The following is a 16,696-nucleotide window of genomic DNA, read 5'->3' as shown; positions in this document are numbered from 1 at the left end:
TAGCATTGTAGAGAAAAGACTCCCACACCTTTGTGGCTTTGTCCAATCCTTTGAATCTAATCGTTCAATTAAGCTCTGGTATTTCAAAGATTAAAAATTTATTGAAAATTGGATATATCATATATCTCCATAATATTCAGGATTTTTTTGCCTTAATGCAACATAGGGCTGTGCAATTTTACAACTAAGAAAAACAACATCTACTATTTGCCACTCATAATCTTTTCTAAAACAATGAAAGAGTATTTCTAAATAAATTGTCTATAATAATGTTTACACTCAAAACCAATTTAAAATAAAACTATAAAAATTTTGGTTGAAAAAATAAAATATGAAGTAATCAACTAAATCCATCACAAACTATTTTGTGTGATGGTACACCACACACCACACAATGATATTACGGATCAATTTAAATTATAATACATAAACAAGTTTAAAGCTATTGTTTAGATTTAGGGTTTTAAATATTAATAACTCAGAAAAATTAAATTAATTGCTTGATGGACATCTATTCCCAATGGATATTCTATCTCTCTTTTATTGTTGGGTTCGGTCCTTTTATGTTTAAACCTCATCACCAACTTCCCAAATTATCCTTTTCTCTTTTAGTAGTTTTTATTTACAATAATGCTAAACATTCCAAATTTATATCTCAAATTTAGATTCCAAATACACATATCAGTGTCTTATTTATTCTAAAATAAATAATCTTTAAGCTGGGCTATGAATCAATGAAATACTGACACATCATTTGAGATCCAAATTTAGAATACAAATTTAGAATTTTCTAGCACTGTTTGTTTTATTTATTTTATTTTATAGATGTTAGTTTTGTGTTGGATTCTACCATTTTCTGCATGGTTGGTTATGTGGTTTGAATTTCAAAAAACGGATTTCAAAAATAGAGTTTAATTTCCTGTGATAGGTTTTTCCCTTCCAATTTACATTATAAATTGGAAACATCTCTAGTTTCCTGCAGTTCATAGTGACATTTCTAGTTTCTTGTACTTCGTAGTAAAGTTGCTTCTTGTGTGTTTGGGAGTTCTATTTTACCTGTAGTCGGTTGTGAAGTTGTTGCTTGTGTTCTTCATAAATATAAGGTACAATAGTTATTCTTTCCATGTGTGATGAGTTGAAGGCTTGCTCTGTTTCAAACAACCATACATGTACAACCCATGTGGTTGTTCAACCTCTTTTTGTTCATGTATTTATTTTCCTGAATTCCTCTTTAATTTTCAATCTATTAGGGGTTGTGCAATGTTTTATTTTGACATGTTTGGTGACCAGAACATGTCGTGTGTTTTTCATGTTTGGTTTTTTTTTTTTTTTCAAATTTCCTCTATAAGTTTCGAGTGTGCATATTTTGTTTATCAACCCATTTTAAGTTTCGTTTGGAATTGTTGTAGATGACTCAAAAATTGCTGTGAATGACAATTCTCAATTAGCCACATAAATTTCCTTAAGTTGTAATGATTCTGACATACCAATCCTTTGTTGATTGATTGCCTCCACTTGGGTCATTGGGTGTGTGATAGTGGACAGACTTAAGTTGACACTCAAACAATGCATTTTGCATATGCGTGTAATGTGGATAGACAAAATGTACCTCTGCCCTCTGACATGAGAAATCAAGACTCATAGCTAAGATTATAGCTACATCCTTATCCTTATTCAAATTCCGAAATTTGAATTTGAAAGAAAAAGATGGATTGTTGAAGAATCCGACCCAACATCAACAAAGACAAACATTCCACATATCAAAAGACGTCGACAATAATGATATTTAGTGCTATAGATGAAAAATGAATCAAAGTTTTGGACTTTTGGGTTGAATGCTGATGATGTCGGGTGGCATGGTTTGTAAAATGTAAGGAAATATATGGATAAAAAAGGCAAGGCATATCTTTAGATACAACGACACCGTTTTTGGCCACCGTGCAGATATAATCCAGTGGCAAATGTGAGTGAGACACGGAGTAGAAATCAGAGAGAGAGAGAGAGAGAGAGAGACAGCGAGGGAGGGAGAGAGATATGGAGGAAGAGGAACACGAGGTGTACGGAGCAGAGATTCCAGACGAGGGAGAAATGGAGGGCGACATCGACGCCCATCACGCCGACGTCGACATGTCCACCGCCGACGACGACGCCGTCAAGGTCCTCATATAAAAACCCTAGCAGATTCGATTTCGCAAAAGCATCAAAACTATAGAACTAAATTTGGTGTGTATTTTATATTACAGGAGCTGGACCAGATGAAGAAGCGCTTGAAGGAGATGGAGGAGGAAGCTGCTGCTCTTCGCGAGATGCAGGCCAAGGTTGAGAAAGAAATGGGTGCTGTTCAAGGTTCCTCTCTCTCTCTCTCTCTCTCTCTCTCTCTCTTATTGCCTGAAAGATTAAGGATGTTGAAATATATGATTTGTGGAGTGCTATTTTTTATAATGCTTGGTTTTCTATTTTGTCTCTATAGCAACAAACAACGATTTAAATCAGGATTTTCTTAGTATAGCTGTTAAATGTTGCTCTTGAGCATTTTATTGTAATCTGTTGGTTCTATTTTTTAGGGTTTTATTGTTTCTTTGGTTCTGTTAACTTCAAACATTACATTTGTGTTTTTTTTGCTTTGATTGCCATCTTAGAGCCTAGAGGTCAGGCTCAGGGATCGAAGCTGTCCCATGCTTTCTTAATAAACTTATATAATGGGATTTTGTATGCTACTATGTTATGTGTTCTTTGAATTGTTATGTTGCCCGCATTTCAATAATTACAAAACTCTTATTGTCATGAGGACTTCAAAAATCTTTTTCTTTGGCGGTATTAGCTGCACAAAGGTTTCTCATGTGTATAGAATTTTGTTTCAAGTGTTTTTGAGTAACATGCTTGTTTTAATTTGTTTCTTACTACGATGAATGCTAATTGATCTTTTGATTCTTTTCTTATGTTCCCACACTATTTCCTTTCTTTGTTTGTGTCCCAATGTTCATAACTCATTTATGTATCTGTCTGATTTTCATATTTCACACAGATCCTGCTACTGCGGCTGCTTCTCAAGCAAACAGGGAAGAGGCAGATTCACGATCTGTTTTTGTTGGCAATGTGAGTACCAGCATGTTGAAATCTCTTACACTTTCTGAATTCTTACAGTGTCCCTTTCATATTGCCCCCTTATGTGTCAACCTTGGACCTGTATGGTCTTTTGTTCGGTCAATTTGTTTCTATGGTCATGCTGCCTTCTTTGTGCACTTTTCTGTGTATGTTGACAACCCCTCATAATCTTGAAACTTTTTCTGTTTATAGAGAAACCCTTCAATTTGGCATGTTACATTTGTGTGACATAGTAAGAATGAACAATTATGCTGAACCTCTGGTTTCGCGAACCCACTTTCAAGGTTTAGATATCAATTTATAATTTTAGTATCAAACAGAACAAGATAGTCTACTATATCATTTGACCAGATTTTTGTATATCAATCTAGTGAAGAAATAAGGATACCCCATTTGATATCTGAATTTTTGTTTAAGCTGTCTTGATAGTTTAGATACAGTAGTAATCGTATCACTTATTAAATTAAAATTATTCACTTTTTTGCATAGATGATTATGCAATGTGATGATAAAAATGCTTGCCTGCTTTAATGAGTCGTCTCTGGATCTTAACTTTTCCATTAGGGAGAAGCAGACCTATGGAAGTATTATAAGGAAGTTCATAGTACAATAATGTTTTGTTTTTGGTACTAACGTAACCTTTATACAAGTTGGGAATTAGGGAGAGTTTTTGTTGGTTGACTCATGGATTGAATCACTGTACCATTGAAGGTAACTTCACATAACAATCTGTCAAGAATTTAGAAATACTTGAGCTGTATTCTTATATGAAGATATTAGGTCAAAGGTTTTGAAAATTTTAAAATTTGTAATTTTAGACTGACGTTTATTCAACAATTTCTATAAAGCAAAGAAATTAACAAACCCACAACCTGATAATTTAGATTGCATCAACTTGTGATTTATACATTAATTATCAACACATCATGCTTTAACATCATGTATGCACTTTCTATTTATCTTGATTTGGTCTTCAGTGAAAGCGTGCATAATTTTCCACAAGGTATATTGATGTACATCAAAGATTGCTTTGAAGTGATTTATGTAGGTAGGGAAAGAAATAGAGAGAGAATAGAGTTGAAAAAGAGGAGAGAAGAGAGATAGGGCAGGAGAAAGAGAGGCAAGTAGGGTAAACTCAATTCTTTATTATCAAATCAATGTGCTTCCAAATCCTACAAGAATACCTTTACACAGGCAATCCTCTAATGATAACAAAACCCCTAAAATAAGAAAGAAAACAAAATATTAAAATATCATAATAATTATAACCCAGAATAATTAGAAATAAAGCTGAGATAACTAATTAATCCTTAAATTCAAATTCTAAAATATAAAGATTAAAATAAATAAACTTAATTTCTAAGCTGCTACCTATACCTAAAATGAATGCAACTTTCCTCCTTGCATTTTCTGTCATATATATGCCTTGATGAAGATATATTCCTATCTTCAAGTTAACCTCTACAAAATGTGTTTTTCATGTCAACATAAGAATGTATAACTGATAAGCAGCTTTATTATGAGAAATATATGTTAATTTTGATGCTGTTTTCCTTTAAGTTGGGGTTGGGTCTTGGCTGCTGGAACTTTCACTAGAATTCACACCTGCTATTGCTTCACATAAAAAATATGGCAAATTTTACATAGATCCTTGTTAATTCGTTATTGTCTGTGCTTTACCATTTTGGAGATCACCAAGATTTGATTCAAAACATCTGATAATACTATGTCTTTATTGTTTCCTATTACGATCCATAATCATCTGCCATGATAGGTATTCTGATTTTTTCTACTCCATGCAGTTTGGTTCTTCTATGTTGTGCTTATCTTTTCCTCTTGTTTTTTTTTTTTTCTCTTTTATTCTTTAATTTACTTTGGGGGAAAAAAGATATTATGAAAGAGGAAAAAAAAGGGGCTTTTTTCCCTCCTTAACCACCTCAACTGTACAGCTCACTTCAGTTATATTTATATTTTACACTTGTGTGGATGCAAATGATACACACTCTTTAGAGTCATGATTTGACTTTATGTCGTACTATGATCGCAGGGTCATTATTATTCCCCAAGTTCTCTGTGTTTAGGCGCTGGACATGTTACATTGTAGTTTGAGGGTGGGTCAAAGTATTCTGATGTATAATTAGACTGTCATTAGAGGGGAGAAAAATGTCTTGCATGTTGAAATGAAAAAAAAAAAATGCAAAAGTTGAAAGATGGGAGGAAAAAGAAAAAAAAGTCTTAATGCCTCAAAAAAAAAAAAAAAAAGAAGAAGAAATAAAAAAAAAATTTGGAAAAGTGAAAAAAAAAAAAAAAAAAAAAAGGAAGAAAGATTGAAGGAAAAAAAAAAAAGTAAATTTGGAAAACTACAACAGTGATTTGTAGATGATATGATTTTATTTAGGAGGAAAGAAGTGGGTTGAATTTTTCTGAAGATATTCCAAGAGAAGGCTGGGATAGGAGGTAGGATGTGAATTAAGATGCTTCATCTTCAGTACACGAGAGGGCAGCAACTTATGTCTTTGAAGAGCAAGGGAAAGTTGGTTTTGCAGTTGTAGTAGCAGAGCTCTCTGCTGCTGGAATATGGTGTTGGTTGGTGCCTCAAGAATATGTGCCCATTTGACAGATGTGGTGAGGGGTACATGATTCTGTTTCCCTATGACCATAATTCTCTTATTTGTCATTTGCGTTCACCAAAATTAAGAAAATTACCTGATATTCTTTGAGCGTGATGTTCTTCAACTCATGATATTATTGTGAATTCTGTTGGCGTTGTCAAATATTTTTCAATTGCTGTTTCCACATCTCACTAAAGATTAATATTAAGAAAGGTCTTGTTTCATGGAGTTGTCGTACATACCTGTATTTTATTTTATTTATGTCTGCTGTAATACTTAAAATAACATCACCTTTGGAAAGGTGTATTTCCTGACGGTGGTGTTTTTATGCGTGTGTGCGCGCGCGCGCTCATACATTGTCTATTGTGAAAATTTGGTGTAGAGTTAAGTTAAAGTTTTGCTGTCTGTTGTACGCCAACAGCTTTCCAGGTTTAGATGGATAAGTTACTAATGACATTTTTCATCTTGCGAAAACAAATATTAGGTGCAAACAAAAATAATTGAAATAATACTGGAATGTAGCATGCAGACATCCCAATTCCCAATCTTCTCAAGTTCTCTTACATGCATAAAGGAAACAATCTTTGGAATGTTGGAGGACCATTATACAAATTGGAGCATTGGTAGCCAGCACAATAAAAAACAAAAATTGGAACTTGGTATTGGGGAGGTGTGGAAGAAGTAACTACTGAACCCACTATGTGCTAGTTTAGTAGAAGAAAAGCACTTGATAATATGTGGCTCAAAATGTGACCAGGGAATGGATTGGAAGAAGGTTGGTTTGCTCATGTCATCAAGAGACCAATATTGTGATGGTGCTCATGATACAACTTGGGTTTTGACTAGCTGAAATGGCATACATGCCATTGCCGACTAACACTAGTTGTCACTGTTTATTGATTTTGAAATTTTTTTTTGGGGGGGAGCTATTATGCTGCTCTGGATATTTAGACGTTAACTTTTAGGAAATAAAATGTAGTTAGTAATTTAGTTGAAAAGAGACAGAAACCTGTATGGGGAACTGCTTAGTAGGAGCCATGCTTACATACTGCAGTGTGGATTTATCAAAAACCAAAATTCTGTATCATAGGATGAACATATCTTAGTACTTTTAGAAGTTGGTAAGAAGGAAATTCTTATTAATTCTTAGGCTTTTAAAAATTTATAGAAAAAGATTCTCTTTTTCTTATTAGCAGTTTTTGTGTGTGGCTGTGCATTTAGGGTTCAGTGTTTAAAGTTTCTTTCGGTCAAAATGAAAATCAATATATTTTTGCCAAATGCACAGATATTCCTTAACCTGATGGAAGTTTTTTAATGTTGATAAAAACGTTTCACCCTGAACCTTTTCCTGCAAGAGTGGCTGTGGTGTTTCTTCAAGAAACACTCCCAAGTGCTTCTTTGACCTGAAAAGGGTTTTTTGTTGATTTCAACCAAACACTACAAAAAGCAGTTTTGGCTATTAGAAGTGCTTTTGGTCAGCCAAAAACACTTCCAAACACACCCTAAATGTTCCCTAGAGCAAAGACCAACTGAGCTTAATTGGTTCTTTTTTGTCTTGAATGCAGTTCACATGTTGTGGTATGTGTTGTCTGACTCAGCTTTGGCTTCAAAAACTGGATTAAATCATGTTTTGCAGGTTGATTATGCATGCACACCTGAAGAAGTGCAGCAGCATTTCCAATCATGTGGTACAGTTAACAGAGTGACTATACTGACAGATAAATTTGGCCAACCAAAGGGTTTCGCATATGTGGAATTCCTTGAAACAGAAGCTATTCAAGAGGCTCTCCTTCTGAATGAATCTGAGTTGCATGGTCGGCAATTAAAGGTAATTTCTTTCTTTCCTCAATAGGGGAAGAAAATAAAGGAAACAAAAGTAACTCATCATATTAATGGCCCTGGATGTTATTATCCATTATTTTAACTATCACATTTGTTTATGTATTGCTATATATATATATATTTAGGTTTCGACTAAAAGGACCAACGTTCCTGGTATGAAGCAATACCGCCCTAGACGCTTCAATCCTTATATGGGTTACCGCTACAGGAGACCATATGTGCCCCCTTACTTCTACTCGCCTTATGGGTATGGGTACGTTCCTTCCCGTGCTCTTACCTCCATTGCTTTGTATTTACTCAATGGCATGCTTGATGTATCTTGCTTTATTTTCCCTTTCAAACATGCTGCAGGAAGGTTCCCAGGTTCAGAAGGCCAGCACGGTACATGCCCTATTTCTAGAAGATTGTACGCTTCGAGGACTTGGGACTGGGTTATACATTTGGTTGATGGGTGCATTATCTAATCTGTCGCTGTTATCTTCGTATTGGATGGTGATTTTAATTTTGTCCTGATGATTTTAACTCTATCGATGTTTTCATTATAGCTGAAGTGTTGAGAACTGTATGAATAGAACCTGTAGTCTCATTGGACAATGTGATTGTGGGTTACAAACTTACGAACACATGATAGTTGGAAAATAATGCAGCGAATCCACTTTCTTTTCGTTTGGTTGACATAATTCCTTGGATGCATGGGGTCAACATGACAACATCTTTGGTACGAATTATGGCTTCTAAATTTTGTTTTCTTTGAAAGTAAGACTGGAACTTGTTACCATAGCAGATAAAAAATGAAGTGGGATTAGGAGAAAAAATAAGTTGCAGAATAGCAGAAGCCGATCTAGTGAGTTGAAGTTAATGTTGGGGTCCCTTCATCAAGTACCGTCACAGCGTTACTTATAATTGTAAAGAAGTAAAATGAAAATTTATGCATGCATGCAAGAGCAGCTAATATTTTTAAGTCAAAAAAAAAAACAAAGAGCTATGGTCAAAGGAAACCCCTTAGTTAAATATGGAAAATTTTCATTTGTAATCATTTGTAATACATGCAATGTATTTCGTATTTTATTATTTTGTTATAAAACATAAAAATGGCTATTTTAATCGTTTAGATCCATAATGTGAACATGATGACATTATATGAAAGTTACTCAAGCTTTTCACGGAAGTTTCCTAGTGAAATAGAATTCTTTAGGAAAATGTTTATTGTCCTAATTATTTTCTTAATATTTGTTTCGCAACTTATGTGGTATTAATTCATTGGATAAGGTATTATTATCTCAAATTTTTGGATCCCAACTAATGTAGCAGTATTTCGTTTGTTCAATAAGTGAATAAGAGTTAAAATAAATAATAATTGATGTCTTTTGTATTACTGATTTTTTTAGTGTTAATTTTATATTTATACTTGCATTCATAATTACATTGTTTTGGGCTTAGCATTTAAGATTTAGTTAAAAAGATAATTTAATAGAAGTCTGAAATGATGCAATTTTAAGCATAAGTACAGGTTCAAAAAGTCTCCCGACTCTTCTAGTGAGGTTGGTTATTTACAAGTTATCTGGGTAAAGGCATAAATCTTGTGCACAGCCACTTAAAGAATTTCTTTGGAAAGAACTAAGAAGTGGAATACATTTATGAAGACTCTTGTGCACTAAAGCTACTGTCTGTACAAATATAACTACTAACTAGACAAGTGGTAGGTGATGGCATTAGTTGCGTGTGTATTATTCTCTAAATGTAGGTGGGGGGGGGGGATTAAGGCCTTGAGGCCATTATGTGCCACAAAATGTGTGGGGGCTGATTTCAGTTTTACACCTCTGGCTGTCTTTCTCAGTCTGTTTCGATGTCACTTTGAAGATCTCTGGCTCCACCTTGCCACCTTGGGTCGGGTCTCTCTGTTTGGATGTCACTTTTAAGTCCTCTGGCGCTGCCTTGGTCTATTTCTTTGTGCATGAGTAATAGTTTTGGTTTAGAAATAGATCAAATTACGTTTCGGTTCCCATATTTTATTTGTATTAATTTTGTCCAAATAGTTTACTAATGATTGCAATTTAACAATACATTTTTTATTTTGTCAATTTTGTTCAGCATAAATAGCACGTTAAACTCACATGTGATGATATTTTAGGCTTAATTTTGAGTTGTTTAGTTCTATTGTTACTATCTAAAATACTATGAATCATGAACATTACTTGTTATTTTTGTTGATTAAATTGATAAAATTAAACATGTGTCTTCAAATTTTAACTATTAAAAAACTACGAGGACAAATTTACACTATTGAAACTATAAGAACCAATTTAAAACTTGGTCCAAACTATTGGCATTGAAAATTAATTTTGCCTTAGAAATAAGGAGATTAATATTTGGTCTAACTACAACACAACATTATTAATAAGAATAACAGATGCTTTATATAATTGCGCCACTTAATGAGAAGGACCACTTAATGAGATTAATATTTGGTCTAACTACAACACAAGTATTGTCCTTTCTTTTATTTTTTAGGTGAGAATGGGAAGTAGGAACGAAACGTATAAGGAAATTTAGTAAAATAACCATTTGTTTTTTCTTCCAAGTATTGTCTTTTCATTAGATTGCCACTCACATAAGGGAATTTAATCAAGGTTGCTTATATTTTCATCTATCTGTGCTATTTTTTCACTCATCTTACTTTTATATTGCACCTTTCTTAAATTTCAAAAAATAGCGTAAATAATGATAGTTTGATAAAATTTCTTGATTGTTCTCAATTTGAGTCATTTGATGTGCACCCTCTATTATATTTTTACACCCCTTTTTAAAAAAAAAAAAAAATTTAATAAGAGGTGTAAAAATAAGGTGAGTAGAAAAATAATACAGGGGGTAGGAGTATAAACACTCTTTAATCAAATGACCATTACTAAGGAAGGCTAAAATACTATTTTAACCCAAAAACATATGGCCCATTTTAAATAGAAATGATCAAAATATCTCAATTTGAGTTATAGTCAAATAAGTGGATTACATTCATTTGAAATATAATCAAAGTTTGACTTAATTGACCAATAGTTCATTTACTTTTTTTAAAAAAAATTTTAATGCGGTCTACAAATTAAATTTTGTTGCAATTTGGTTCATGAATTGTCTAACGTATTCTAGTTTGGTCCAAACGGTCTATTTTGAACAATTTTATCCATTAAAATCAACTCATGTCCAGCTAACTTTGAGGACAAAATTGTTCAGTTCAGATCAAATTGCAACATGTAAGACGATTGCAACAAAAATGAATTTGTGGAATATATTGAATTTTTGAAAAAGGGAATTTGATGGCTAATGAATGAAAATGCTAACATGTTTCTTGAATTGCAACGGATTATAACATATAGTACTAAAATCAGAGGAATTGAAACTTTGAAAGTATATGAATAAAAATGACATTTTGCCTATATAAATGCCGGTTAATCCTAATTTTGGAATTTTGTATTCATGAGGTATTTGCAGGGTGCACGTATCTATCGGTTTATGCATGGACGGCGACCGTTTGCAGAATTGCAGTTGCTTCAGCTGCATGCATGCTGTATCTACATGAAATTCAGAATTGATAATTAGATGGCCACGTGATTATTATTTATTAATTCATATATATACGGGTTGGTTTTTCAGATCCAGAGTACATGGAGTTGAACTTCAGCTAATTAAGCTTTCATCTACCTCTGCCTCCTTCAATACTCGTGGCCAACTAACTCTACCACTTCCTTGACAGTTGAGGGTTACATCGAGTCATAGACCAAGATTTCTGTCTTTCTGTTTTTTTATGTTTATTGTTTTTTTGGGTGTTTTTACAGCCATTTCAATTTAATGGTTGGTCCTGCTCCTACATGTCTAGGATGTCCACCTTGTAAAGATATTATCGATATTTAATACACTGAATATGATACCGTGATTGTGTTTTGTTCCCCTTAAATATCTCAAGGAAGAATCTTACCAACAAAACCAATCACCTTTACCTAAAAAAATAAAAAAAGAGGGGGTAGGGTGGCGGATGCAGAAATCAACTATTATGGGGGCAAAATTAACCCAGCGAGCAAAGGCAGTCGCGAGGGAGCAGCCACGCAGGGGGCGATGACGTCTCTGGGTCTGACGTCGTGAGCGAGCGCAGGCGCGCAGCTGCGCAGGGAGAGTTGACTTCAGCATTTCAGCCCTTCGTTTCTGCCTTGGCCCTTGGGTCTGGTCTGGTTCTGCTCTGTCACTCACCCTTTCAGCCTTTCTTCCCCTTTCTCTGCAGTCTAGTTCTTATTTTCTTGTTTAGACATTTACACAAACACATTGAATGCATTCTTGCCTTGCGCCTGCCACCAAGACCCAAACTTTATGGGGTCAAAAATTTTCCTCAAGCCTATCATTTCTGGGTTCACGGGGTCAATTGACCCCATGGACCCCACCCTGCATCCGCCCTGGGTAGGGATACTAGTAACTAGTTCGGATCACTCACTGTAGCACCCAAAAACAAGTCTTTAAAATTAACCCAAGTGATAACAAAAATTGGAAATATGAATTAAACTTAGAATATGTAAAGATTTGCTCCCTATCAGTGCAATATATATTCGGGCACACGTATGAATTATTGCTCATGCAGATGTCACTCGTAGCGGATTATTTACCAAAATCGAGAAAAGAAAAGGCTTATACTCTTCATCCACTTTGACTTTACCAAAATCAATGGCTTTTGCTTTTGATTTTATTCTTTCAACCACAACAAACTAGATCCATAAATAAAACAAACTCAAATCCAAATACAAATTAAATTATAAAATTGTACAAGGTGGATCTCCAACACCTTGCTCTTGCAGCTTGCAATCTGAGGGCTCCACACCTACCATTCAAATATGTAATCAAATCTACCACAACTAAAAACAACTAGGGAATATATATTACTACACATTTTCCAGAGCTCCCCTTTCCCAGGATTTTTCTAGTTGCTCTTCATTGTTAGCCACTATCACTGGCCCGCAGGTGGAGCAATATGGTGGCTGCAATATGCAGTTTGCTGAATATCCATACCAAGATACCAAGTTTATTTGCTACAAGTACATCAAGTTTGCCAATGATAATTTGAAATAATGCAGGACTTCCCAAGTTTGTTTAGAGACTTAAAGAGAGCAAATTTTGAGTTCCAATCCTTCTCTTCCTCAGTCGTTCTGCAATGATGAAGGATAGCTCAAGAGCCTGAGAAGCATTGAGCCTTGGGTCACAGTGTGTGTGATAACGTGAGCTCAGATCATCGAAAGTCACAGTTCGAGAGCCTCCGATGCACTCTGTCACATTCTGGCCAGTCATCTCTAAATGAATTCCTCCGGGGTGACTCCCTTCTTGCTCATGGACATCAAAAAATGCTCGCACCTCAGCCTACAAACAAATACAATATGACAACCATGATTACATGATGATGACGACGGTAATAATAAATAAGTAAATACATGTATAGATAATAAATTATGAAATGAATGTACTAGGTTAGAGCAACGGTGCATATGGGTTTCCAACCTGCATCCATTTACCTAGACTTTAAAGAAGACAATTATTATTGACTCAGACGTTTTCTTAGGACACTGACGTTTTCTTAGGACACTTCTCTAAGCAGACTGACACATGCCTTATAAACCAAGATAATGCAACCCATCTCCCTTTCACACAATAACTTTTAAGTCAAGCAGAAACCACAGGAAGAATGAATCTCCTTAACCAACTAGAGACTAGGACCATGAATTGGCCACCACGTGATTATGAGCAATTTTCACTCTACTGGACATTTTCTCAAAATATTAATCGACACGACTTGGATTGTTCACCCAACAGCAATCAATGGGGGAAAAGTGATACCGAATCTATGGATCTATGCAGTATTGCAAATGTTGATTTCTAAAGACGGGTCCCACATGAATAAGCAGCCATTATTCCCAACAATTATAAAGGATTCCCTTTTGCCTATACTAAACACATAATTGTATTCCTCAGCACTAAACCTTAAAAAGGTAATCCAAATAATCTGTAGATGACTTCAGTTCTACTATTTTGATAGATCCAGTTTACAAGAAAAGCAGAGTACTATTATTCCTTATTATTGAAAAATTTAATTCTTTTTAAAGTAATTTCCAAATAGCCTCAAATGTTGACTAGAAAAGAAATAGGTAGAGAAATTATACCAGAATTGCATCAAATGGACGTGTTTTGAGTCCACAAGGTGCCTTAATAGTGTTTCCATGCATTGGATCGCAGACCCAGGTCACAATTTGCCCTGCCTGGCGGACAGCCCTAATCATATGAGGAAGCTTGACTCTCATGTTCTCGGCACCCATTCTTGCAATGATTGTGATCCTTCCTGGCTTGTTATTTGGATTCAAGATTTCAATGATGTTAACTAGATCTTTTGGATCCATTTTATTGCTCACCTGCATCACAAGTATCATTTTCAGCCATATATAGCAAAAAGTTACATCAATTTGAACTAGAGATAGAATAAAATGCCTTCATAGCAGACAAAAGTATAAAAACAATTAAGGTTCATCAACTTCAATTATGACATTTTTAGTCACTCAACTAGGATTTGTATAAGCCTGTTCAACTAATTAGTATATCACAGTTAAAAGATCTGCCTTTTCTGCTAACTGATTTGGTATACAATTACTAATCTTAGTGATTGTGTGAATCCAAAGTCTAGCATCAACCCAAATATAATCCAAATAACCTAGAATGATTTACATATTCTCTCATTATGATGCATTAACATATTCAATAATGTAAAAAGCTTGAATAGGCTAATGGTATAACCAATCAGTGTACACAGAACCCAGCATGAGAAAGCCAAACTAATAACAATCAGATTAATCATGAGAATAAGAAAGCCTGCCTTGATGCCAAGGGGATTGGCAAGTCCTCTTAAGAACTCGACATGGGCACCATCCAGTTGCCGGGTACGCTCCCCAACCCAAAGCATGTGAGCAGAGCAATCATAGTACAGACCAGAAGTGGAGTCCTTCCTTGTGAGTGATTGCTCATAAGGCAAATGCAAACACTCATGGGATGTCCAGAATTCAGTTGTTCTCATGACAGGATGGTCAGTTGTAAGTCCAGCCGCAGACATGAATCCTAAGGCCTCATCAACCCGGTGAGCCAGTTCCTGGTACCTGTTGAAACCATACCAACAACAAACGCAAACCGATTAAAACTCAATTGCTCCTAACTCCAAAGGGTAATACAGAGAGGTCCACTAAGTCTGATAGTCAAATTTGATTATCTCCATAACTCCTATGATCCCACAATCTTTTTGTTTTTCAGATTTAATTGGAAAATCCCATTACAATTCAGAAAATGAAGACTTATCCCAGCACAAAATCAAATGGTACCAATGATTCCTTTTAATTCCTGTAAACTAAAAGGGATCTAAAGCTTAAAAAATTTGGGTTTAGTGCATATACCTATCGCCCTGCTCGCTGTGCTCAGCAAAATCAAGATTCCATTGGGTAACCCTCTGCATAGCGGCATACCCTCCAGTGGCGAAGGCCCTAAGAAGGTTCAAAGTTGCCGCAGATTGGCAATAAGCCCTGATCAACCTCTGAGGGTCTGGATTTCTAGATTTCTCATTAAAAGCATCACCATTTATATTGTCCCCTTTGTAACTTGGCAACTTCACCCCATCCTTCTCCTCATATGCCTCCGATCTCGGCTTCGCAAACTGACCCGCCATTCTCCCCACCTAAATTAACCAAACCCACAATTCTTAATTCCTCATTATACCATTCAAAATCACTCAACCCAAAAATAAATTGAAAAATTAAAAAGAAAGAACAACAACAACAATAACCCACATGAAATTATCAAAACCGGTACTTGACAATGATATCTAACTAACCCCACAATTCCTGATTCTCATTACACCATTCATTCAAAACCATTCAACCCAAATATTAAATAAATAAATAAAAGAAAAACAACACAATAACCCACATGAAATTATCAAAACCAGTACTTGACAATAAAGATCTAACCTTGACAACAGGCATTTGTCCACCAAACATAAGAACAACACCCATCTGAAGCATAATTCTGAAGGTGTCCCTTATGTTATTGGCGCTGAACTCCTTGAAGCTCTCAGCACAGTCACCACCTTGCAAGAGAAAAGCATTGCCCATGGCAGCCTCAGCCAGCTTCTCCTCCAAGTGCCTGGCCTCGCCGGCGAACACGATCGGCGGGAACGACTCGATGGTCTTGAGCACAGAGTCGAGCTCTTTCTCATCTGGGTACTCCGGGAGCTGCAGGGCCTTCTTGGACTTCCAGCTCTCCAGTCTCCATTTGCCGGATGCCGGCGGCGCCGCCACAGCCTTCGGAGGCTTGTCGGCGACGACGGGGGAGTTGCCGGACTCGGCGGCGGCGGAGGCGGAGATGGGGTGGAGGAGGATCTTCTTCTTGGTGAGGAATGGAGAGAAAGTGGGTTGGTGGGTTTGGGCGGAGGAGAGAGAGTGGGTGTTACAGAGTGATTTGGAAGACAGGGTTGTTGGGTTTGTCAGAGCCATTGTTGTCTCTCTCACTCTCCCTCACTCTTTCTCTCTCTCTCTTACTCTGTTGTTGTAGTTGAAATTGAAATTCTAGAGAGAGAAAGACAGGAATATAGAGAGAGAGAGAGAGAGAGAGAGAGAGAGAGAGAGAGAGAGAGAGAGAGAGAGAGAGAGATGGTGTTGTTGGAGGCTCTGAGACTGAGGTTTATATAAGGTTTTAGAGGGACTTCGCACAGTGAAGCGGGTAGTTAGGAAAAAGAGGGAGGAAGGGGTATTTTGGTAATTTTATGAGTTGATTAGAGGGAGTCGGGGTCAGTGGGTCACAATGTCACATGGTAATTTACTAATTTTAGAGGGGAAACTTAGGTGGGGTAGAGGGCGTTGTAGGGACATTCTGGTGAATTAAGGTGAGGGCTGCTGTCTCAACTCTCACCAAACCGATAGGCGATTCAGTCGGTTGGATGGTACCACTTCATTATTTTAATCGACTTATTCATCACCTACCAGGCTACCAGATATATATGATTATATGGATTTGTTTGTGTTTATGTGGAAAGCGTTTTGCTGGATAGTACTTTGATTAGAAACGCTTTTATTAGA

The 16,696-nt window shown here is 35.9% G+C and overlaps 2 protein-coding genes across 3 annotated transcripts; one reads left to right on the top strand and one right to left on the bottom strand.

The window, feature by feature from the left end:
• The first annotated feature begins 1,972 nt into the window (after nt 1-1,972).
• LOC147284079 (RNA-binding (RRM/RBD/RNP motifs) family protein) lies at nt 1,973-8,230 on the top strand. Of its 2 annotated transcripts, none has more exons than XM_086244057.1 (6): nt 1,973-2,157; nt 2,244-2,346; nt 3,026-3,096; nt 7,354-7,545; nt 7,685-7,812; nt 7,911-8,230. In XM_086244057.1, the coding sequence occupies exons 1-6, from the start codon at nt 2,035-2,037 to the stop codon at nt 7,957-7,959; spliced, it is 666 nt and encodes a 221-aa protein (XP_086100183.1). In that variant the 5' UTR covers nt 1,973-2,034; the 3' UTR covers nt 7,960-8,230. The 2 variants fall into 2 exon arrangements, with proteins under 2 accessions (XP_086100183.1, XP_086100184.1); XM_086244058.1 differs by having other exon boundaries at nt 1,974-2,157; nt 7,685-7,806.
• A 4,020-nt stretch (nt 8,231-12,250) lies between these two features.
• Nucleotides 12,251-16,245, bottom strand: LOC147284078 (phospho-2-dehydro-3-deoxyheptonate aldolase 2, chloroplastic-like). The gene is made up of 5 exons (XM_086243884.1): nt 15,590-16,245; nt 15,020-15,297; nt 14,452-14,728; nt 13,748-13,993; nt 12,251-12,950 (listed from the first exon to the last, which is right to left on the bottom strand). The coding sequence occupies exons 1-5, from the start codon at nt 16,112-16,114 to the stop codon at nt 12,687-12,689; spliced, it is 1,590 nt and encodes a 529-aa protein (XP_086100010.1). The 5' UTR covers nt 16,115-16,245; the 3' UTR covers nt 12,251-12,686.
• Nucleotides 16,246-16,696: the final 451 nt, after the last annotated feature.

Source organism: Dryas octopetala, chromosome 5, assembly GCF_963921425.1.
Source record: "Dryas octopetala chromosome 5, drDryOcto1.1, whole genome shotgun sequence".
Classification (NCBI taxonomy): Eukaryota; Viridiplantae; Streptophyta; class Magnoliopsida; order Rosales; family Rosaceae; genus Dryas; species Dryas octopetala.
This window is presented reverse-complemented; position numbering and strand designations above follow the sequence as displayed.

Coding starts and splice junctions, on each gene's coding strand:
- LOC147284079 (XM_086244057.1), top strand. CDS start 2,035: ATGGAGGAAGAGGAACACGAGGTGTACGGAGCAGAGATTCCAGACGAG. Junction 2,158..2,243: donor CCGACGACGACGCCGTCAAG/GTCCTCATATAA, acceptor TTTATATTACAG/GAGCTGGACCAGATGAAGAA. Junction 2,347..3,025: donor AGAAATGGGTGCTGTTCAAG/GTTCCTCTCTCT, acceptor TATTTCACACAG/ATCCTGCTACTGCGGCTGCT.
- LOC147284078 (XM_086243884.1), bottom strand. CDS start 16,114: ATGGCTCTGACAAACCCAACAACCCTGTCTTCCAAATCACTCTGTAAC. Junction 15,298..15,589: donor GACAAATGCCTGTTGTCAAG/GTTAGATCTTTA, acceptor TGGTTAATTTAG/GTGGGGAGAATGGCGGGTCA. Junction 14,729..15,019: donor CACAGCGAGCAGGGCGATAG/GTATATGCACTA, acceptor TGGTTTCAACAG/GTACCAGGAACTGGCTCACC.